Genomic DNA, 25,806 nt, shown 5'->3' with positions numbered 1-25,806 from the left:
ATAAGAAAGAAAAACACTCGTCTGAAATTCATATTTGAGGCACACACTGGAACTGTGTCCCTGTGCTGGCCAGCAACTAAAATCAAGTCACTGACTTATCGGCAGAGCCGATTTGACCCCATCTGCCCAATTACTGCTTCCATAAAAAGGAAAGCATTTTTGACCAACATCAAGCTGATTTAGACTGGCTCCCTTTTCATGTTAGGGACATCCAGGTAGGAGTTGAGAACGCCACATCAGTTGCTTTGAATAACAGGATTGTTACATGGGTTTCACCATACACTTACACACATGATGATGAAGATGCATGCAGAATAATACCAACGTAATCGTAATGATCATCATGCACACTGACTCACAAATGCAATCGGGTGAAATTTTTACTTGCACTCATTTTGTTCACAGTATGGAGTCCTGCTTTTAGGCAGAGACCTTCAGAAAAAGAAGACAGAGGCCGCCCGCAGCCGATAGGAGAAATGGAAAGAAAACCAAACATTGGGCTCAACTTTTTAGACTGACCAGGTCTAGACTTGCCAGACTGACCAGGTCTAGACTTGCCAGACTGACCAGGTCTAGACTTGCCAGACTGACCAGGTCTAGACTTGCCCGCAGGTTTTTTCTACTTGCTCCATGCAATCGGGCAAACAATGATGCTTTTTGACTCTATAACCATGTAGTTAACCCATGTCTAACCAATGACTAGTCTAAACCATGTAGTTAACCCATGTCTAACCAATGACTAGTCTAAACCATGTAGTTAACCCATGTAGCCAATTATGCACCCCGTTGTGGGATGGTGTAGTGAAAATTGCTGATAAGTCCATCATCCATGACACACTGCAGACAAAACGATATTCTTTAGTGGTACCATATTTAGGGATTAGTGATTTAAATGTGATTGGCATTGATCCAGGCAGCTGATTTTATAAAATGAATGGAAAAACAACAATATATATTATGTATATAGATCCATCGATTTATCGCATCCTCCTTACCAGTTCTAGGGTTGTCAATCATGATTCAACAAATCCACTATAACCATTTTTTTCACAATCATACAATTAATTTAAAATCAGACTGTAGGAGGAAAAATTGAAATTCAATGAAATTCAAGCTGTTGTATAGTACCCTTCTGGATGTACTGTGGCTCTTTTTGCAGTGTGCATTCTGCACATCAAACAGCAGGTGCCATTCAAGTTCTTGATAGCAGTTTGAGGAATGGGAATCAAATCTGTGACAGTAAAATCTGCCTACAAGACATTTTGATGGATACTTTTTCAATGTTGAGCCATTTTAATAAATACCCCAAACATAGGCTACTACTTACCTACACTCTTTCATTTCACACCTATAAATCCACCCCGCACACACCCAATAAAGCCAACGCGTTGACACTTCATTAGGCACACGCAACAAAGTGTCCTTATTTACCCTCATGCATTGCACACGCAACAAAGTGTCCTTATTTACCCTCATGCATTGCACACGCAACAAAGTGTCCTTATTTACCCTCATGCATTGCACACGCAACAAAGTGTCCTTATTTACCCTCATGCATTGCACACGCAACAAAGTGTCCTTATTTACCCTCATGCATTGCACACGCAACAAAGTGTCCTTATTTACCCTCATGCATTGCACACGCAACAAAGTGTCCTTATTTACCCTCATGCATTGCACACGCAACAAAGTGTCCTTATTTACCCTCATGCATTGCACACGCAACAAAGTGTCCTTATTTACCCTCATGCATTGCACACGCAACAAAGTGTCCTTATTTACCCTCATGCATTGCACACGCAACAAAGTGTCCTTATTTACCCTCATGCATTTCTAAATCATTCTCTCATTGGAGAGAATGTTCAATTAGTCTGCCAAGGGAAATTTGCCAACTTGCCAAGAGTACAACTTCCAGAAAGAGACACACACACACACACACACACACACACACACACACACACACACGAAGATTGACATATCCGTTCAGACAAAGACACAGATAACACAATACACACAAACCCAGTCTCACACAGCCACAAGGGAGTGCCATAAATAAACACACCCACACACGTCAGAGAGAACGGCAGCAGCACACACATCATCCAGGCTAGGGAGTTGACAGCGTGTAAGTGAGATGAATTCAAATCAACCTGACCTGGAGTGACTCAGCAAATCAGTGTCAACACTGAAGGCACGTTGTCAGACAGGGTTACACAGAGGGTCACCTCAGCTCTCACTCAGGCAACCATTGGCTACGTTTACATGGACAGTTAAATCCCCTTTTCATTCAGAATAAAAGTTAAATCCTATTAAAAGTTCTCATGTAAACACCTACAAAAACTTAAATCGGAATGAAAATGGTCAATCTGATTTAAACTTAGATCTGATGTAACTGACCGGTTTATTCCATTTTTAAATCCTATTGAAACAATTGTGGACTCATGTAAAAACTCATTCGGATTGAAGTTCATTCTGGTCTTTCTGTGCATGCTTGTTTCCATGTAATTGGTATGGCTATATTATGCTCTTGTTTTGCGATTAATTATATTAAGAAATTATATTCTAAACCTCTCATAGGCTACAGGATAAATCAAATATAAAGTAATATGGCATAAAAGTGTTTTTCTATTATTATTTTGTTTTACTGAAATGTAGTGTAGTAAAAGTAAAACAATTGGAAAGTAAAGTAGAAATACCTCAAAATTGTACTTTAGTACTAAAGTAAATGTACTTTCCACCACTGGACGTAAACATATCCGCCCGCCCCCTATCCAATCAGAAGTCTTCCCAGCCCCAAACCTGATGTGGAATGAAATAATGGGATTTAAAAGTATTGTCCATGTAAACACTCATTCGGAATGACCTTTCCCATGTAAACACGCAGCAAAAAACATTACTTCTGAATTAATTCATTCTGAAGTTTTCATTCTGAATGAAAAGGCCCTCATGTAACCGCAGCCACCGACACTGGAACTTCAAACAATTGCACAATAACCGCCTCATTTCATCTAGCTCTAATGCTGTCGCAACGGCAGCAAGATCAGTAAGGCCATGGACCAGAGCTAGATAATTCCGAGCACAATAATTAGTAATAATAGTAATAATGAATAATTGCCTCAACAACATGCATGTTGCAATATTCTTGTTGCAAACTCAGCCAACATTGTCCATAGCTATACTTTGGACTGAATACTTTATACTGTGCCTAAATATTAATTTTTTTCTAAATTGTTTTTCAACTGGACACATTTGATAGATAATATGCATCATTATTTTTTAAAGGAAATGTCCCTGCTTCCCATCTTAAAGGAGCAACACAGTCAGGTTTGAAAGTCTAGTTCTGACCTGACCACAAAATAAATAAATTGTTGTCCTGATCCGGGACTTTAGGTCATGACAAACAGTCATGGCTAAATAGAATGACCACACCCAAGAAACGAGAAAAACGAATCAGCTCTGAACAAGGTGCACAACTCACGCTGTATGTGAATAAGCTGCTTTGGCATCTTGAAGTCCCCGGGGTACAGGGACTCGTAGTAGGAGATGTTGCTATCCGCCTCGGGGACAGGGATCACCATATTGTCCCGCTTCTCTCCGTACACCTGCTGGGCAGAGATGGCCCGTTGGAGATGGTGCTCCTATGGACAGAGAGAGAGAGAGAAAAGAGGATTTAATCTTCAAACTCCTCCTAAAAACACTGTTGAGGACATTTTTCAGAAATAATTTGTCCTAACAAACATTAAATTCAAATGGAGAATTTACGTCCTACTGTATGTAGACGAGCAAATCGGCTATTTTCGTCCTACACAAAGGAGTGTAGGAATGGAGAATTTACGTCATATGTCTGAGCAAATAGACAAGTTCATAATGATGTACGATGATAGAGCGCCCCTCACTTCACGGGTGTGATTTTTTTATTTATAAACTAAAATCGCAAAACTCCTTTTTGGCCTCTGCCACTTGGATCCCTGCTCCCTTCACGGTTCTATAGTTCAATTCTAGAGTGTTGCTCGCCAATGACAGTACTTTTATTATAAAGTGAAATAAAAATGTGCGATGCAAAGAACCCAAAAACCGATCTCTACCACACAGAATGGGAGGAATTCTCGCCACAATTTCCATTTCAAAGGGATTTTTAAAGCTCTCTCAGGTAATTTCTTTCAGCATTGGGATATTTTTGGGGGTGGGTATAAATCTCGTTGAGCAGGTCATTTAAAAGTCAAAAAAGCGTGGGGTAAAACAAGGGTGGTTTACACAAGACAGCTAAAATGTAAGAATGTGAAAGAAAAGTGAGCATGACTGTCACATGGCATAAAAGAAATACACCTCTACATAGTACATACAGACTAAGCAGGGTTGACTGCTATACGGGACCTTCTGGGAACAGTTTTAGGGTCGAGTGAAGGGCACATGAACATGCCAGTGTACACAGACGTAGGCATACCTGTCCAAGGAAGAAATACGACGTCTCCTCTATGGTGTAGTAGACAAAGTGGGGAGCCTTAACAATTAAAATCATCCAGGCGCACACTGGAATAACATACAACTGTTCTGCCTGGGATTGAACAACCAAGTGATTCAGCTCATGTACAAGATAATGTTGGGAGTGTTGAGGACTAGCTATGGCAAATGTAATTCAATATTAAGAGTCAGAAATCTGATTTACAAGAGCAGCCACAAGTTTCTGTAATAAATGTGTGTTGTACTAAAAACACAATATGCACTACCACAATGAGTTGCACAGTAGAACACTATGTGACATGACATCACTTTACAATGAAGACCGGTGCACTGCTGTTAATCATTAGGTCATATAATCATATTGCTTATTATGAATAAAATACAAGAGCGCTGTGCAATGAGTGACCGCGCGTCTGACGCCGCCGGTGTGGGATAGGTCCATTGAAAATAATGGAGGCAGCTGTTTTGACGAGCGCCGTTTGCAGCTCGTGTGTGTTGGGCTACACACAACTTTTAAATGGCTGTAAAAATGTCAGAGATAAGTGAAGGTTTAAACTGTGCATATCAACTTTAGTCTGTTTACAAGCATCTTTTACTTTAGAGTGCCGCTTTGTGTGGCATCAGTGTTTTCAAAGTAAACTACATTTAATTTACTTAACAGTATTTTGGTTCTGTGACGTCAAAGTTACAGTACCAATATACCACCGGCCCTTGTTACACATCCCTAGTATAGAGCACCGTTTCCCAAACACTGGGTCACAGACCCATTTGTATGGCTCAATGTACCAAAAATGTACAAAAAATAATAATTTCCAAAATAATTTCACAACGGGGAAAAATAAAAATAGCCGATCTGTAGATCTGGACTAGTTTGGGTCCCAGGGAGATATCAAATGTCTCTTTTGGGTATCAAGCTTAAGTTTGGGAACAACTGCTGCTATAGAGGACACAATGGATGCAATGAAGTTAGTTATGTTTCCCTCTGGCCATTTTCCTGGGTCAATCTCCGGCTCTTCCTGGATTCGCGTCAAGGGCCTTGAGCCAGACACTGGAGCATTATGATCCCAATGAGGGTGCAACCCTAACCCATGCACTGTTACCTCCACTGTCCGTGTGTGAATGGGACAATTTGATATAGGGTGAAAAATAAGAGGAAAGTGAACATTATTTTCTGCCCGAATTCCCCCAAGGGGATAAATGCGCTTCAGGAATGCAACATTTAGCAGAGTCAAATAGGATCCATTTACAGTTTATGGTTCAAGAAAAGGTAGAACCAGACTGTCTTTTCTCCCCACTCTACTGTACAATCCAATAAGACAAATGCTTTAAAACGTGATGCAAATTCAACTACAGTATTTGTCTAAAAGCACAAGTCAAAAGGGCAACTTTGAGAGTAAGCAGGAAAACAAATCACCCTAACCTTGACCCAGACTGTCACTCCCACACACCTGATGAGTCTCTGGAACAATCTGCACAACATACTGATGCTCATACAAAGTATGTTCACAAACAACCTGGATGTGCCAACAGTCTGGTCTCTGATTGACACCAAAAACAGGCACCTGGTAGACATTGTCCCACTGTGGAATATAGCAGAAACGCCATAGTGGATTAAGTGAAATATAAATAAATGAAATCCTATAGCTGTAAGCCAGTTTTTGTTAGACTGCATTCATTGCCCTGTGACATGTCAGTAGAGATGGGTCGAAATAAATCATGACAATTTTCTGAAAGATGAGGCACATTTTAACGATTTTTCAAAAATAGCAGACCTAAAAGCTCGTAGCGCACCACTCGGTGGCACGCTATGAGCTTGTAGATCTGCCATTTTTCAATAGCTAAATTATAACATAATGTTTAAAACACCAAAAGGGGTTCCCGCCCAAAAGATAACTTGTCCATAACATTTTACATGAAATGGAAATTTCAGCTTTGGCACACTGGCAGTCAGTATACAACAATAAAACGATGCATAAAATACACAATGCATTTTAAACTACCGGTATATGAAACGCATTCTCATAATGCAGCAACAGTGATCATGGGCTGAGGGGATTAGGTGGTGGAACCATTTAAACATTATTTAAAATGTCCACTGCAGTTGGTGCAAACAGTGTCTTTTAACCCTTCTTCATGTGTTGTGGAAATAAAGAAAATAAGAGATAGGTTGCCAAGTATCATTAATTTGTCATTTTATCAACTGGCCCATTGCCATTTTTGTAATGTGGCCCACAGGTTCAGTTATTGGAGTATCCCTGCCGTATGTCATTACACTGGTAAAAACCCATTCTATACCCAAGTGTAGTGTCTGCCTACCACAGTAGTGACACACACACACACACACACACACACACACACACACACACACACACACACTATAGTAGTTACGCTCAGCAAAGCCACTACTGCCATAATGCTGTATCCCACAAGCTACTAGGTTGCAAGCTATATACAACCGTTCAGAGATTGCACATTATACCATGGATGGTGCACATCAGACCCCATTTTGCAACGAACTAGCTCCTCCACAGATCAAAGACTTCAAACAACCATCCTCGTTTGATGGTGGGGTAGTTGGAGCAGAGCTAAGCTAACCAGCAGAGCTAAGCTAACCACCTTTACACATTTAGTAGACTCAATTTCCTTTAAAAATCACAGACTAGGTATAAATGCAGTGACACTGATTTCAGACATATTTTCATCAGAGATGTACTAGATTCAAAACGGAATGGAGCACATTGGATAATGTAATTTACTTCCCCAAAACACAACAATCACAGCAGACAGTGGCACTCTTGCCTCAGGTTGGCCGTCTAGCTTATTTTCCAATAACTAGTGTTATTCCACCCTGCCAACCAAGTATTTGCACGTGTGTATTAGGCATGTGGAAAATAATCGATACGTATCGATACATCGATTATGACGTGCGCGATGCGAGTGAATCGGTTCATTCACTGTGTGTCGGTAAAATTGACGGGTGAAATCTCGATGCATCGTTCGCGGAGTGCTTGCACCGGTAAAATCCGTGGTTGCACTGTTTTTTCATGGTAAATTTCACCCTATCCTGTGTTTCCGAGGCGCATTGAACGTACCATCAGAAAAGGAAGGAAAAAAAAGGTCTCTCGCAGCCAGCTCCGCACAGTGTGCGGCTGTGCGCTGCGAGCACGCAGCTACTCTGCACCGTAGAGTAGACACGTTGAGACAACAGACTATAAAGAGCACCCGCGACGAACAGAAGTGAACCCCACGCACAAAGGAAGCACAACCTTTAGCTTTATAAAATAGCTGTCCGTCGATCAGTTGACTTTTCACTGTAGCGCTGGTGCTGCTAATGATCCACACAGCTGTTCTAGCTGATTCTCCGACGCGAATCTGCGTCGCGACTCGCGATCATCAATTTGTAATTAAAGAAAGCTTCTGCAGTCTGCACACACGTGTACAACAACAACAACGCCACAGCTGGGTGTACTGCTTGCGTTTAAAGTCGTTTACAACCCTTCCACAACTTTCCACTGTCCAGCTTTCCCCTGCTATTCTCTGGGATAGAAGCCTTATTTATATTCTGCAGCAAGACGGTGTCGCACGCCTAAAATTGCAGATCCACAAGCTCACAGCGGGGCGTGGATGAGACGCGTTGTGAGCTTGTACATCTGCTATGTATTTATAACGTTAATAATACATGCAGGCCAGGGTCTTCAATGTTTTTTAGGTCAAGCCAAGGACCACTTAGCTGAGAGTGAGAGATCAAGCAGGGACCCCCACTATACATAGGCAATTATATTATAAAACTGTGTTGCAGATTAAACTACTTGTTTGACAGCACTACGAGTGTGAGCTGTCATTTTTGTTTTGTTTATTTGTTTATTTTCTATTTATATGTTGGTAACATTAATTGAGCTATTACACAGGCTATTACATTTTAATCTCTTGAACCCTCTATACTCAAAACCTCAAATTGACCTTTGAGATATAATTATTATACTATAGCCTATGATTATTAGTAATCTAACAATTCCACAATAACCAGCAGAGAGCAGACCCTTTGTTTACTTACATAATTCTATAAGTTGGGTTGTTTGAGATGCAGAGCTATAATACTAACCTACAGTAAAACAATAAATTGCTTTGAATTTAAATGTAATGCATTTTTACATGTTTTGGGAAATTAATAGAGCTTTAATATAAATCCTTTCTATTGTGATGAATCTCCATCAAATCGCATCGTATCGGTAGAGGGGTGAATCGTATCGCATTGATTTGAACTAAATGGTTATCGCATCGCATCGCATCGGGAAGAGGGAGAATCGTATCGCATCGTATCGCCAGGGGATTCCATGTATCTCTAATGTATCGTATCGCTGGCAGTGCATCGAGATGCGTATCGAATCGTGAGATGAGACGAGATTCACATGCCTAGTGTGTATGTGACTGTGTGTGTCTGACTGTGACTGTGTGTGTGTGTGTGTGTGTGTGTGTGTGTGTAAGTAAATGTGCCTGAAAGTAGATAGCCTTCCAGGCATAAGAAATTTGGGGGGGAAAAAACATTATCCAGTAAGGCAGCTAGACAGTCCCATCAATCCCCATGGTAGTCACATTGTGTCAGTTAGTCTGTTAGTCAAACATTCAGAGTGACACTACTTCACCCAGCCAGCTACTGCTAGTTACTAAGACCGTTAGTCACTCATCTGATGGGTCAGTCACTCAGCCAGATAGCCAATGAGTCAGACCCTTGGCTAGTGATTGTGTTAGTCTCTCAGCCAGTCAGTCAGTCCCTAAGCTAGTCAATCAGCTGGTCAGATGTAGTAGTAAACAGATCTCTTGTCTTGGCCCTGTGCTGGGCACGGTGCCACTGGCAGACAGCCTGTCAACACAGCATGCTGCTTCTCTTGTACAGCATGCTCTATGGAGAGAGACATGTTTGAGTGCTCATGTTCTTCCCCTTGGCTGTGTGTGAGTGTGCCTGAAAAGCGTTATGTCAGAGTACACAGACACACACACACGTAGATGTCTTGTGTGTCCAGTACAGCAGCGGTGGCTGCTAGCGTTTGCTCTGTGGCTCGTTGGTACATCCCAGTTCAAGTTGTGGGGAACCTGCGATAAGCAACTACAAGCTGAGCCTGAAGGTAGGACAAGTTAGTGTGTCGACATTCGACAAGCAAGTACGTTTAATACCCTTCTCTTCTACACAGAAACCAAACCACTGCTCAAAAACATCTACATATCTAATGTATTTTATCTCACTGTCCACTTGCATTTACATCGGTAAGTGAGCGATGAATATGCTTCGTCTAAAAGTAGTAATTATCCGACTCATTGGAGGCAATGTGGGGTTCAGGTTCAGGGGTTCAGTTCAGTAACTTAATGGTGTGTGTTGTCTCGACCGGTTGTTCTCTGCCTGGAGCATGAAGGACATGTAGACGGGAGGAGCCGGGATTCAAACCGCCGACCCACAGACACACACACGTTAGTTTGGTTTTAATCACTTTAAACCTTATGAAAATAGCCGATCTACAAGATCAAAAACTGAATTGCACGCGACGCGTTGTGACTTGTGAGCTTGCCATTCTCAAAAAGAGAATGTGTTTAGGGATGCACCGAAAGGGAAATTCTTGGCCGAAACTGAATACCGAATATAGGAAACAGTTGGCCGAAAACCGAATACCGAATAGCCGAATACATCTTTGTTGTAAAGCTATTATGGCAAAAGACATGATTATGGATTTTTATAATCGATTCATCGGGCGATTATTTAAACGATGAATCGGATTATGGCACCTTTTTGCAATTACCTTTAAAAAAATGCTTCACGTTATTGTAGGCATGTTGTAACTAACAATAAAGACAATACAAATGAATACTCCTTCAAAATTAATATTTTACCCCGTTTTTAGTGTATAGCTGACTGTCTTTCTTTCCATTTCTATCTCTGGGACCCCAATTTATTTTTTATTTCTATTGTAAAATCAATGTAAATTTTGAGTCTATTTGGTTCCATTTTTGCACTCTGTTACAGAACCTTAGGGTCCACTTGGTTTACTTTCTAACTATCTAGCTCTAGCTGGAACTCCCACTATGAGAACCACTGTCCTACACGCAGTCTGTGTGGGCACGCACACGCGCGCGCGCGCGCACACGCACACACACACACACACACACACACACACACACACACACACAATAGCACGCTAGCTGATGGGGGGAAAACGTTCTTATTTAGCAGCCATATTAGCATGTTCTCTAGGCTCTAGTATCACATATTGCCAAAGTTAAACAGCACTGAACAACTGTTCATTGTTAAGCAAAACGTTCACGGACGTTCTGCTTCTGCTTTAGCCCTATGTCTACTTCAATGCGCAAATTTGAGGAGCTAACGAGCTAGTGCTACACTGCTAGTGTTCGTCCGTCGTAGCCTGCCTGCAAGCTCAGAGATTCAGACATTGGGGAGCATTTTTGGTCATACGACAAAAGAATAGACAGTGGCGGTGCTCACAAATACCATGTTTTGGGACCTGTTTTGGGCATTTTGCAACCTGTTGATGAGCTCGCAGTTTTCGCGGAGCGCATCGCAGCCACAGAGACGCTCCGTGTGTGTGTGTGTGTGTGTGTGTGTGTGGGAGACTGAAGTTGGGGAGAGAGAGAGGGGTAGATGCCGAGCGCTCTGGTTACGTTCAAGACAATCGCGTGTTGCGTTTATAGCGACCCAGTGTTTTGACTATTCGGTGATATATTTTCGGCCTATTTGAGCCGAAACCGAATAGGCCGAAAATACATTTTTAGCCATTTTCGGCCGAATATTTTCGGTGGCCGAATTTTCGGTGCATCCCTAAATGTGTTGCTTTTCGATGTGTACACATTTTACAGCGGTTATCTATAGAGGTTTCTGAATGTGCCAAGTATCGCAAGACTGTCCAGTTTCCTGTCTGGCAACGAAATCCCATCGAAAAGCAAGTGATTAGAAAACAAGCTGTGATACCGGTATGTCTTCATTCCTGAACAGATTATATAACAAATTATGCAATCGTTCATAAATAGTGTTTGTTCATGAGCTGGTCCAGCTGGTTCTATTCACTGCCATGTATTATTCATCAAACTTCCAGTGCGAGGTTTGCCAACCATGAGCACCATGGCGCATCCCCTGCAGCCATCTAGTACGTCCTTTCCTTCAGAAAGACTTTCCTTGTAATAAAAATGGGAAAATTAGCTAAATGTGGCAAATCTGCAAAAGAAAAAAAAGCTTACCACTAGCTTTTTTCACAAATGTGACAAAATTTGACTGAGGGACTGCCATTAGATTTTTCATGTCATATGAAAGCAGGGAATCATAGCTACAAATTTACATATTGGTTTTTCAGTTTGGCCCACCAGTTTGAGATATGGCTTATAGAGTAATGTCTTGCAGAAAACAGCGAGTTGAGAAAACAGGCTTGAAACGTTCACTTCTGTGGTCTGACATTACACCTAGCTACATGTTTAAGCTTTTATTTCATATTTACATGTCGATGTCAGCTCTGACACTTATTTCAGACATGCTCTAGTATGTGAAGAGTCTGCCTGTGTTATAAACTCATTTTGGGGAAAAATAAATAAAAAGTTTTTCTCTGGTGAAAAGCTGGAATTTGCGCGATGGCAGTCTCTCAGTCAAATCTGGTCACAAATAATGTGTTCAACTTCATAAAGGTGTCCGTCTATCACATAAATTTGTTCCAACCCAACTCCCTTGGGAAACCTTGCGACAGCTGCTGAAAGTTGGGGTACCATTAACAACCAAACTTTTCCAAATTTCATTATGCTTCAAGTAGCATGTGACGTGTCAATCTAGGGGGTTTTCATGATTCGGAATCCATTGCAACCATTCGTTTTGCACAAAAAACACTCCGCCTAAAAATGGCCATAGTGTTTTTCGTGCAAAACTAATGCTTGGAATGGATTATAACTAACACAAAAATCAAAAACTTATGCCAATCCAGTCTAATGATATCGATATAATACCGATACCCTGCCCATACACAAAGGGGCCTAAAGCAATTACAAAAATAATTATTATGATGATCATGACAATTGTAAGTTATGTCGAGTCCAACGTTCTTTCTATCCATCCTGGTATTGGTTCACTATGTTGTCGCCAAGAACGAGCTCAATGTTTACAAAAACAGACCAACCATCACTCTATTCTGAGTCATGTCGGCTAGAGTTGAAATGCCAGAAACATGGCGCCGCTAGCTTTTCAGACACTGCCCACCTCTTGGTGACGTAACCGAGCACTCACGGGTTTCCTCGTCATGAATCCACAGGTCCGCCTGCAGTCCTTCCTCTTACCACTAGGGCCCCGTGCTACAAAGTTTGAAAGCCTCCCTGGCCCCTTGGTTTTAACACACTATATGGATTAAAAATGTTACACTTTCTGTTGCTCAGTTAAATGTTAAACTTTTGTTCAACATCACCGTGGAAAACTGCATGGCCCACGCAGTTTGTCAATTGCATCCAACATGAAACCTGCATTTATAACAGTGAAGGGCCTTTAGTGTTACTCCGCTCTGAATCTCGTCAGCTATCACCTCCCTTCAGGTTTGTTATGTAGCAGCATAGATTAGTAGCGTGTCTGCCTGTCTGGCATTGTGACGTAAAATACTGCCGTAACACTTGCTTTGCAAGACGACGATAAACGATAGCTCATTTTTCACGACAGACATTTTCTATCGTCCAAAGCGGCAGCTACACAGAAGCAATCAATGGTTGTTCACATCGGGGCCATTTTAACATTGGAGCAATGTTGATGAATTAAAAAGAACATCGGCCGGTGACAATGTGATTGCACCAATATACGTCATCAAGACATAAATATGTATACATGCAGAGAACATAATTTCCCCTACTGTGCTGGGACTAGTGCTGGATGATTACATCAAACCATTGTGATCTCAATTCATACACCCATGCAAACTCATTTCTAAATTTGTGCAAGAATCGTGCAGTAGGCCTACTAGTTGGCAGTCCAATTCATTGTAGTTACAAGAGAGACTTTAAGAGGTTTAATCTAGTTTGATGTTGGAGCCACAGTAGTTGGCTCCAGTTGCCACATTTTGAATGTAATGTTCAGCAACTACAGACAAATTTATGGAAAAAATGAGAATCGCATTTTGAATTCTTGTGGAGGAAAATTGAGATTCACATTTGCTTGCGTTGTCCACAGTAATGCTGCACGATTCTTGCTCAGTCTCTCCCACCTCTCGTTCGTTGTCACGCTGCGCAGCCTGTCGCGGTGTCACAATATAGGCCAATATATCCCCATTTAATATATGTCCCTTCGCAATATAAACACTTTCCCTCTATCTGTGAGCAACTCCTCACAAATAAACAGCCACTCAGGCTCTTTTGAATCTCAATTGAAATATATGGCAAGCTGTAAGACTTCGACTATACTATCCACCTCGGGACTAAACAGCATTAAAAAAGAATTTGGACAGAAATGAACTGCGGGCAGTCAGAAATTAAATCATTGCGGGGTGGAGCGGGTCCTTGATAGCAGAACAGCAAGCACATTGAGAGAACAGACCCCACTCTGACCACAAGTGATCTCTCACAAAACACCACCTTGGTCTGCAGTAATAGACCATTGGTTATCAAACTGGGTCACAGACCAATTTTTGTGGATCACGACTCAAGTAAAAAATATTTTCCTATATCTATATATTTAAAAAAATATTTTATAAATTGACATTACATGAAAATAGCTGATCTACAAGTTCGCAATGAGTTGTGCGATTGTAAATCTTCCATTTTCACTAGTTCCCGGGCAAACGCCTAATCTCCCTTTTGGGTCTTGTAACCACTATAGACCACTTCTTTTTTAACACTAGCCAACAAAAACAGGCAGAGATTGCAGCTTAGCTAGCTAGTGGGGAAAAGGACACAGTGGGCTGCAAAGATAGAAACATAGCAAATAGGAATTGCTTGTTCTCCCCAACACGTTGAATACTAAAGTTATTTGCCAAGTTTGTAATGTTCGAACGTCACTCGATATAACTTTTAACCAAACGCGGCTGAAACAGCATGCAGTCCGTGCACGCACAAAGAGCGCATGCACACACGCACATGGATAGATAAAAAAACAACCCTTAGCACCTCGCTTACAAAAGCGTATGCACAGCGTGAATGAAATTAGGAATGACAGACCTGGCTGCATAGTACATATCAATGGTCCATCCATTGTGTGACCTGCTTAATGGGCAAAGTTGAAAAGGCAAAGATCTGTCCCCCCACCACGCAGATGTGTAGTTAAAAAAAAATCACACCTGTGTGAACCAAGTGGTGCAACTCCCCTCTCTAAAAGCTGAATAACTCCTAATCTACGGAGCTCTCCATGGTTTGGTCCATTAGCGTGATTTTCGGAGGTTTTTGCTGATAATCCGGTGGTCTAGATGGAAACATTGGTGCTTTCTAGAGCAAGGATGGCTATATTTTAGCTCGCTAGCATTGACGCTATTTATGTAGCAACAACATCCACACACAGGTGCGGGTGTGTGCGCACACCAGTGGTGCACGCGCACATGCACGGCACTACACACACGGGTGCGGGTGCGTGCGCACACCAGTGGTGCACGCGCACACCACTCGTGCTCATTGACGTACCTACGAGTCTACGACACAAACAGGTACATGGACATTGCGAGCTGGTTGTAGAAGTGGTTGCACCACTTAAAAACGATAGTGATGAATATCATTTATAATGGCTGAAAGGATATTGTGATATAATATTTTGCCATATCGCCCACCCCCATCTCATATCACTTTATTAAACATTTGATAACTTTTCAACGTGCCCCTAAAGTTGTGTGCTACTAGATTTTTCAAATTAGGACACGTGCTACTTGGAAAGAATGCGTCGGGCCCTGCTATTGACCATACATAAACACAACCAGTTCCTTCCATAACAATTTTCCAACAGCGCATTGGGAGATCCAGGTGTTAAAACTACTGGTTCGAGCAACCGACGGAGTAAGCCAGAGTTGCTAGGCAAATTCATTGAGCAAATTACTGAGTGGGTGAGGCCTGGCATTTAGAACTCAAGAGTTCTGTGGCAGTATTTATGAATTTTGTCCTCTGAAATTTCTGAGGATCGGCAGACAAGCCAAAAGCCGGCTTTATTATTCAGACCTTGGGCTTGAGTGTATGCATTGTACAGTATGTAATGTATCCGTGTGTATACTTTTATGTATAACAAAACTGTACCCTTCAATGCTAGCAGACAATAAACTAAACTTCCTGTGGCAACACCACATCTGTAGGACAGGAAATTTACTTTTCAAACACTTCTGTTCCTTGATTATCAAATCAGTCAAATAGAAGGAGGCCATCAAACACACATTCCCTCTGTAAATAAGAACACTGTCCTTGAGTGCAAGTAACTAAATAAATGCACTGTCCATTATGCAGAAGTTCACAATAGGTTTTCCATAATGTCATATTTTGGCAGTAAACTAACACCATCTGGTAAAGTAACTATTCATAATTACTTCACCATCCGTATGACCCAGCAGGGGAACCTGCAGCGTCTGTGACCAAAAGCCTGAAACACCACCGTTATGTCAATCACTCACTAACTGTGTGGTTTGAGCACTAGAGCTGAATAAAGATGTTCCATATCTAATCAGCCTGGAGTAAAGGAGACCATTCACCACACCGACCACTGGAACACGTTATGGAAGTTCAGTGTGGTCAAAGCGGTGGCAGACGAAGGGCTCGGGTGGCGCAGTGTTTAAAGTCCCTGCCCACCACCACAGAGGTTGTGGGTTCAAATCCACCGTTGTGCATCCGGCCTCGTCTGTGAACAAACAATTGGTCCGTGTTCGAGGAAGCCAGGCGGGGAGGGCGATATATTCTTACGGGCTGGGGTGGTGTTTTTTGTTATTGCTTAATGTAAATCGCTCTGGATTAAGAGCGTCTGCTAAATGCCTACATTGTAAATTGCACCCGTCAGCAGGGAGTGTTGTGTGGGAGGAGTAGGACGAATGCTCTACGTCCTCTTGTTGGGCGCTCCTCACTGGCAGGCGAGTCAGTAGGATACAACAGCAGTGACAACATAGAAGTGTGTGGGGAGGAATTAATCTCCCTAAACAAATTTGGGAGAAATAAAAAAAATTGGCTAGTTTGGCTACTCTTTTTTCCTTAAAGAAAGTGGTGGTAGGTGAGATTCCTTTAAATACTCTGGGCAAGGCATGGAACACCACAACATGCATTTGCTGCCCTACAAAAGTCCACCTTTTGCTCAACGGACTGAGCAGGATACAAACACCGTTATGGTTTCACTTCTTTTAGCAACAGCCATGACAAGTTTGCCAACAATGCAGTGGTTTTCTTCAAAGGATTGAAGCTTCAGTGAAACACTAATAGGCTGAGAGAATAGGCCTCATTCCAATGGCTCACTGTGACGACTTCCATGCACATGTGCTGGTACAGAATTCTGCTATCGGATTCCAAGAGAGTCATTCCCCTGGCAAAGGCAGGCTAGTCCATCTCCCCTATTCCCGTTTGCATCAACTACCTCTCAGCCCTGTCCACAATGAGATGAGGGGGAAAACTCATAACCCACAGGCCACAGCCTTGAGTGAAAACACTTCAGCTGCCAAAGTTAATAAAGCGCACCATTTGTTTACATCCCTGGCAATGGCTATTTGCTTGAGAATAAATAGATTGCAATACACGGACGTAATATGAAGCATAAGTGGGATGCCCTGACACGTGAAAGAAATACTCTCCTCCAGACCACAACAGTGTCTGGAAATAGCCTCGTAAATGACCATATACATCACTGTCAAGTCTGCTGAGGAAGCTGGGGCCTGCTTCTCTCTCCTGTCATCTACTGTCCCAGACACTGTAAATGCCACTTGGCATGATGGACAACTGCTCAGGGGGACAGGGATGGCCTGCTAAGCTATTTCAGAGTTAGCTGTGGGAAAAGTGGTGTTGTGAGAGGCAATGTTGGCTTTCTGTGCATAGCATAGGAGGGAAGGCTGGGCAATGTGGTCCACTTTCACCATGGCTGGCAAGTTCATCTAGGCTACAAGTTTGAAAGAGAGGGTCTGAAATGAACACTCTCCAGGGCTGCAGTTGCGATCATGAAACTGTTACATGAACCCAATCCATTATAGCCAATTGTGAGTGAATGTAATTTAAATGCATTATTGCACAAAGATGTCCAAAACCAAATTCAGAAATCTGTTATTTATAGAGCTACTCAACAGTGGAACTCCTCATCTGTTAACTCATTTAGTCTTGACCACAAAAAAAGCAGACCTACCAGCTCGTACCGCGCCACTTGGTGGCACACTATGAGCTTGTAGATCTGCTATTTTTCAATAGCTAAATTATAATATGTTTAACACCAAAAGGGGTTCCCGCCCAAAATGGGTTAAACAAATCAAAAGCACATACTTGCAAATAAATAAATATTGGAAGAGACCACACAATTGGAATGATCAATGTGTTTTTGTACATGTTTAACCTATAAACCGTAGTGCCCGGTACAGTCTGAAATCCTAGTCTGAGTGATAAGTTTACTTCCCTATGAAACAGGGTCTACAAATATGTACATGTTATATTCTATTGAGTATTATATACTCACTACTCAGTCATAATAAATGGGTGAAAATGCTGCCCTATACAACTTTGTTTCACAATGTCAGAGCCAGGCGGACTTTAGACAGGTGACATGACACATTCCACCTCAATGAGGTCACACAGTGAGAGCTGGTGGTCTGCCAAGCCAGCATGTGTGTATGTGTATTTAAGTGCCTGTGTGTGTCGGGCTTGGTCTGCCAGGCATGCAAACACAACAGGTCCCTGTGGGCTCCCACCGAGCCACAGACACCGACCTTGCTCTCTCCCACACAACGTAAACACAAGACAAAGTGTCTGGCCCAACACAAACAGTGTACACGTGCCGAGGGAGTCCCAGCAGCTCTGACTTTCCCCTCTCCAAATACTATGCTTGCTGCTGCCTGTAAATTACAAAACCAAATGCTGTGACCAAACTATGACTTATGGCATCCCAGTGTGTAGACTGCAGTAAATGTCTGCAGTCTTGATACTATGTAGGGCAATGTAGCTTTAACTTTAAAAAAAAAGCAGGTACTAGCTGATAAATTAAATTATCCCATTGTCAGCCAGATAATGTCTGGGAGACCTCATTGTCATCTCACCACTGTACAAAAAGAAACATTTATACATCAAAAGCAGATTGCACATCTGCTATTTTTCACATAGATTCACAAGAATCAGTGTTGTTTGTCGACTAAAATTAAGACGGAAAATGTTCGTAGACTACCTTTTTCCACTGACGAAAACTAAATGGAAACTAAATGAAAACTAAGCTATGATGACTAAAAATAGACACTTTCGTCAAATAGAAACTAGACTAAAATGTTAAGGGATAAGAGATCCAGTATAATACATTTTACACTTTGTTGCATGCTGAAAATAGCCGATCTATAAGCTCACAACGTGTCGCGCTGCAACACATTGTGGGCTTTTAGATCAGCCATTTTCAGCATATGTAAAAACAGTCATTACGATGGCATCAAAGCCCGACAAAATACATTTTAGTCGACTAAATCACTTGTAGATTTAGACGACTAAAATCGTATGATATTTAGTCTAAAACATTCCGGGTGGGCTTGGGCCATGGCTCAGGCAGTGCCGCGGGTTCGACCCCGCCCCCTCCCCATTTCCTATCAGCCTACAGTCTATTCAAAAGTGACAAACTAAAATCTAAATTTGCTGCCAAAAAAACTGCAAAGAATACATGGATTTTACCCAGAAAACAACTTAATGTTATTGCCTTCGCCTCATTAATCGCCCGCAGGAGAATACTTTTACAGTGGAAGGCTGAGTCCCCTCCCTCGGCTAAATCATGGTTGGTTGATGTTATGTCCTTTCTGAAACTTGAAAAAATCAAATTCACGATTCGAGGGTCCTCTGACAAATGTTATGACTATTGGCAACCTTTAATATGGTATGTAAGCAGTTTAGAATCACTTTCACCTGACTGAAGACACGTGGTGTGTGTGGGTGTGTAGATCTCTACCTGGTGCAGCATATACATATAGCATAATCGGAAATCATTACACATGAGTCGAGAAATGAGCCAATTAAGCGCGTTCTCTTTTTATATCTGTGTGTATGTATATATATATATATATATATATATATATATATATATATATATATATATATATATATAGGATTTTTTATTTTTCTTGTGTTTTTTTATTTTTATACTTCGTTTTATTTATGTTTTGTTTTATTTTATTTAACTATTATTATTATTACCCTTAATTTTACCCCCCATTGAAGTTGTTTATTAATCATAACCATATGATCCCTTTCTTTGTATTTTAGTATCTTGTCTACCTATTGGTTTTATACCTGTGTATATACTGTATGTAGTGTGTATTGTTTTGTACTCAACCTATTGGTTTTATACCTGTGTTTATGTGTTTATATGTTGTTTGTATGTCTGGCCTCGTGGGGAAAGATGGTGGGTGGGTGGGGACGACTGGGAAAGGAGTTGTGGGAGAAAATGTAAAAAAACGAAGAGTCATATTCTCTGTCTGTGAAAATGACATGTCATACTCTTTGAATAAAATTTACTTAAAAAAAAAAGAATACATGGATTCAGTGGTTAAAATGACTAAAAGAACCTTGGATTTCTATACACAATCCATAATTATGCATCTGAACATAAAAATTGTAAACGGACATCTCTGAACCCCTCAGCAGCTGACCCTGGCCTACATCTTATGATAATATGACTGTTACATAACCCAGCACTCCAGCAGAGCCTTTGAAGTGGCACACTCCATACAAACAGCGCGTGCACACACACCCCCCTGCTGCCTCCAGAGTTTCACGTGCCGCCGGTCTGCCAGTCCTGCTGTGCCATCTGACACACTGAACCCCTGGTATCTGGCCGCTAACGGCATATGACAGCAGCAAAGCTTCATAATACACCAGATACAACAATCTTATACGTCTCAAATCAAATTAGAGTCTAAAATGTGTTTTATAAGACATAGAATAATTCAATATATAGATGGGGCTATTGGAACAAAATGCCCAGAGCTGAATGGCAGTCAGCCCAATTCATATAGTGTATCACTGAATATCAACATTTATTGGTAGCAGTTAAACCTTTCATTGTCTTTTATAGCACTGGTTGTAGATTTGTGTTTATGTACTGTGTGTAAATCATGATGCAGTGCAAACCTGTGCTATGTTTCACATTTGAGGCCAGTTATCACAAATACATGATACCTTGCATGAATGCTATCTTTTTATATATTTTTTCTCTTATTTTATTATTGCTGATGCAATGCCTGCGGAATGAGAACAAAAATATTTGTTCCCTTATGCACCTGTACAAAAGAAAGTTTAACCTATTAAATCAGGAAGGCAATTTTGGGTATACTATACACATGCACCCGTTGCATACAAGCTTTCGGGATCAGAACCTGCCCTGTAAAATAATAACTGTTCAAAGTGATACCCTACTGATACAATGTGTGCAACGGCACAACAACTGCCTTCACCCAACCCTTACTACTGTACTTGTTACAGTGCAGAATGCAGATGCAGTGACAGGCAAAATAGAGAACCTGGTCAGCCACAGGCAAAACTGACCTGACAATAATACAGCTGGTGACCGGTAGCAACTGCCCTCCATGCTGCGATTCATAAAACAGACCACGGTAGAAACGTGGTTTAATGACAGAACAGGAAATGATGAATAGGTCCCTGTAGTCACCACTGCAATCCTGGAATACCACCTCAGCCCCAGGCTGAACCCATTACCTCTGAGGACTGTCTAGGGAAAATGCACGGATCAATAAATCATTGAACTGAGATGACCTACAGCTGTCAGGGTGAGTGTGGCATTAATGTTGAGTGACACCTAAACAAACTGATGTATACTACATTTAATTTAGTTTGGGTGCCTTATTATAACACTGAAACGACAGCTACACTCAGTGACAGTGTAGGCTCTCACACAACCCTACAAGAAATCAGCCTCAGACCAACCAGGTAAATTGACTGTGCAACTTCAGTGTCATCTGGCTACAATTCAGATTGTGACAGAACAGCAACATTCACACTTTGCAGTAGACAGCCCTTCTAAAAACAGGTCATCCTCCTGGCATCCGACACAGTGCAGGGAACAAGACAATGCAAGCATGCGGCATGCCGTGTAATTTATCATTGTATGTGGCACAGTGTTGACATTTCTCTGCCTGGTCAGGTACTGGTGGTGACAGTGAAATTGAAATCAGTAGCTCCCCCTTGCACTGGCCCATTGCAACTACGCCAACACAGGGGCCCACCCCGAATAAGACAAAATGTCGGAATAGAAAAAGTCACGTGACTCCTTTGTGCTCTGAAAAACATCTCACACACAAGCAACCCGCTAAAACCTGATAATTTTGCCCAATAATGACGCGAGACACGCTCGCGCTGCCAACCCGTATACCAAAACACTGCAAATGTGCCATTTACACACGCAATCGTCGTGTTTCTGATATGAAGACTGGCCGCCATTTTGTGAAAGCTTGCGCAGAAAAAGAGAGGGACACTTCTTATAATGTAAAAAATGATGAAAACGTTTATTTGCAGATTCTGGAACAGTTAAAGCATACCGATTCCTCTTCTTTTTCCATCCCCGTGGGCATCTGCGGCACTGCCCGGTTAATGGATGCATATTCGTGCAGGTCTGGTAAATCCTCGCAGCGGAAGACGGGTAGTGGCTTGGAAGCGTCCAGCGCCCGTGCCCGAAACGACAGTTTACTCATTTTTTTTCACAAATCGAGATGCAGTATAAATCTGTCCGATCTCCTAATATTCACAACGGTCTCGGGTAGAGCTTTCATGGATGTTTCTGTGCTGTTATTCTCAACTCTATCTGATTGTAGCAATATTTAAAAGGGCGTCGCCAACGGAGCCGGGAAGGCCCGGATCTTGGTCGCTCTCTTTCGGACTGTTTTTTTCCGTCGCTCCGCTCCCCACCGCTGGTTCAGTACGCCATGGACAACATGGCGGACATTTAAAACTCTGGAGCTCAGTTCTCTCAGAGCTCGTCCAGCCCCCCGTTCACACGCAGACCATTCACACACGCTCCCGAGCGCTTGCGCGTTCGCGATGATTTTGGAACGGGGGGGGGGGGGGGGGTAATATCTTGCAAAACTGAAACTACACCTCCACTCATGCATAGTGCAATAAAGTAAATAAATACACAAATGATTGAAGGGGAAAAAAACAATATTGGGCAACGGTGTACAAGTTTAGTATTTCTTTAAGAACTTAAACCAATACCAAATTTGGTAAAGTTTACTTTATTAAGGATCCCCAATTGAGTAAGCTTACATTTAATATGACCCTTTAGAAGGTTTAGAAAACAGAGCATTTTGCAAATGGGTTTTCAATCATCCTCAATGTAAATAAATAAAAAATATAATCTATAAATAACGAATTAAATATAATAAGTTTTAATTTATGTTTCAATGCAATCTCATTTTGGATTTAAAAATGCAATACTCCTGGCCACAGATTCATCAAAAATGCCAGAGCAACCTTAGAATTATGGTGTGCTGTGGTTCATATATTTTTTTAATAATCTAAAGTCATTACAAGAGGTCAACAACAACCTTTGATAGCAAAAATGTGAATTAATTTGGTTTCTGTTAAACAGAAATTCACTTTATTTTGTCAATACTGTACATGGGGGGTAAATGTTCATGGGAGGAAAGAGGAAAACACCACATATAATAATTATCTGCAATTCATTAGCCCATATCAGGCTTCACTCAAAGGCAGTAGTATGACTTTAGACTAGCCTTTCTTTGCAATTTAATTACATTCCTAAGTTTCCTACAGCAATATATAATTGGCATAATCTACTAAAGTAAAAAATATATTGCTAATGTGATTTAAAAAAGGGGGGAAAAGCAGAATGTTTATTGCAACCTTTCATAGAAACATGTTTTTCCTGAACAATGCCGCCCTCTTCTGGTATGATAGTCAAAGCACAAAACTTGGTTGCGGCTCCTCCCAGGATAAACACTCTCACATCCACACCTCAAACGCATGTATGAAACCCACAAGTCTGCATATTTCATAAAACATGGTCTTACCTGGTGGTGACATTGGCTTTAACCAGGGTCCAACCAGAAGAATTTAGGAGTTTTCTCATTGCTCTCCTGCCTCTCCATTGCTAAATGATGTGCCTGGCTCATAATGACCTGGCAGAAAAGGTTAGACAGAGGCCAAGATGTTTCATTCAACATTAAGTGATTATTCACACTACTAAGCAAGACAATTTCCTGCATACTGCACTCAACTCTTCTGTAAATAAATAAAAATGCCGTTTTCAACCAGGTAGCCTAATTGAGATTTGTATTTTCACATACCGGTATCTCACATGGATATACATGATATGTATACTGCGAGTTGCGCTGGATTCAACATTTTAAACTTTTTTTAAATATATATATATATATAAATATGTCAACCTGAACCAACCTTGTTAGTTAGTTAACCTGCCCTGTCATTACCCAGCCACCAGACTTTAATTAGTCTAACAGCAATAATTAGTTATATTATCTACAACAATGTAATGAATGTTTGGCCTTAGTTATTTCAGTGCATGATGGGTGGGGTTTAGTGGTTTACCGCACAATGAGTGCCAGAAACTTCAACCAATCACAGGAAATCATTTAAAATCAAATTGAATGTAGTTATGCTCGACAACTTCACCTGATATCATGATATAGTAACCCCCCCCCCCCCCCCCCCCCATATTATGGGAACACATTCACAAGTTCGAATAAATCCTTGCAAACGACTAGCCAAGGTGAATGTCTGAGTCAGGTTAGAAAACAGCCTTAGTAGCAGCAGTATATGTCAGAATGAGACTTCCCTGTCCGTCAGTCTGGGCCATTCTGAGGTTATAAAAGCATTGCTCATCATAGCAGGCATGCTTTTGAGGCCATGTAGGGAGTGGATTGGTGCTACAGAACGGGCTAAGATAATGCAGGGATCAATTAGATTGTGATCTAGTATGCAGGCCAGGGCCAAGCAGTTCCCCTGCAGACCACAGGCGTGCCTGGCACTGTTCAGCCGCACAGCTTTAGACAATGATGGAAACATTGTGTGATGTTTGTCGCCAAAAATGACAACAATCCACACCGTTAGATAATTTTATCAAAATACCTCAACCTCACATTCTATAATAGCCCCCACACCCGCCATCCCTCCACCAAATTTGACGACATTTTAGTAAACTATCTATGCATCTGGGAAAGCTAGCGATTTGTAGTAAAGAAGATACGAATGGTACTTTTCCCTTTTTACTAGATTAATCGACATAAAAACTGCAGTTTTGAGAAGAGACAAGGTTGGGAAGGAACTTGGGTCGAGACCCGCTGTGTTTTAGCTTTGAACTACAGCCAGCTGACCAGCCAGGAATTTGATTGCGTGTATGAAATCATCTGATGCCAAAATCACTAATTCACGGTAGGCCCCCTTTCGTCCCAAAATGTAAGTTACAACAATCAAACATGAAAATACCTTTGCAAGAGGATGGTAAAGGGATACAAAACAATCCAACATTTCTACAGGTCACAAGTTTAAAACGCCAGGCAGAGGAGGACACACGACGTAACGTTTAGCCAGCAGGAGCTAAAAGAGGGTTAGCTTTTCTATACTTAAAACAAATAATAAAAAAAATAAGCCGTCATCAATCCATCGAAAAGTCTTTATGTCTTCATTTTAATCCATCCAATCCAAAAACGTTCGTCCTTCGTCGATTGAAAACGTGAACTTTGGTGTCGATGTAAAAAGCCAGGTTGAAACTAGAGAGGTGGAAACCAAAGTGCTACTGTTGGGGGTTAACAACTTTGGCTGTGAAAGACGGCTTCTCATTGGACCGCTGTGAAAGATGGCTTTTCATTAGACGGCTGTGAAAGACGGCTTTTCATTGGACGGTGGACGGGACCAATCACCTGTGGATACGAGGTTGAGTAAAAAAAAGAATCCCATCGACCCGAGGGACAGACGCGATGTGATTGCCTATTTGGTTGTCAAGGGTGTCAACCGGTGTCAAGTCATTAAGTCAACATAGTCCAAAACTGTAATAACCCCATTTTGCAAATTGATAGAACACGATTCTTCTCTTGAATGTCATAGAAACGCCTCGTCTTTAAATAAACATGCCACCTTCATACAGCTATCGACTTGTAAGTTGTCTTATGTCCACCTCCCGTTTGTTTCCTCTTTAGTCGTTGCCTGACAACCCACTAG

At 41.5% G+C, this 25,806-nt stretch overlaps 1 protein-coding gene across 2 annotated transcripts in view; it reads right to left on the bottom strand.

Annotated features, from left to right (window-relative positions):
- The window catches only part of epc1b (enhancer of polycomb homolog 1 b), a 38,224-nt gene extending 12,861 nt beyond the window's left edge, over positions 1–25,363 (bottom strand). Inside the window, exons 1-3 of one of the 2 annotated variants that reach the window (XM_080777323.1) lie at positions 25,075–25,363; positions 23,640–23,747; positions 3,479–3,638 (exon numbers count right to left, since the gene is read on the bottom strand). In XM_080777323.1, the coding sequence (XP_080633449.1) occupies positions 3,479–3,578 (100 nt within the window). In that variant the 5' untranslated portion in view covers positions 3,579–3,638; positions 23,640–23,747; positions 25,075–25,363. Of the gene's footprint in view, positions 1–3,478; positions 3,639–22,148; positions 22,580–23,639; positions 23,748–25,074 lie in introns of those variants that run through there. The other variant, XM_080777322.1, reaches the window with a different exon arrangement.
- Between the last annotated feature and the right edge of the window lie 443 nt (positions 25,364–25,806).

The sequence above is a fragment of the Protomyctophum bolini genome, assembly GCF_963924005.1.
Source record: "Protomyctophum bolini genome assembly, chromosome: 12".
NCBI classification, from domain to species: Eukaryota; Metazoa; Chordata; class Actinopteri; order Myctophiformes; family Myctophidae; genus Protomyctophum; species Protomyctophum bolini.
Note: the sequence above shows the minus strand (reverse complement) of the source record. Positions and strands in the feature narration are given on the sequence as shown.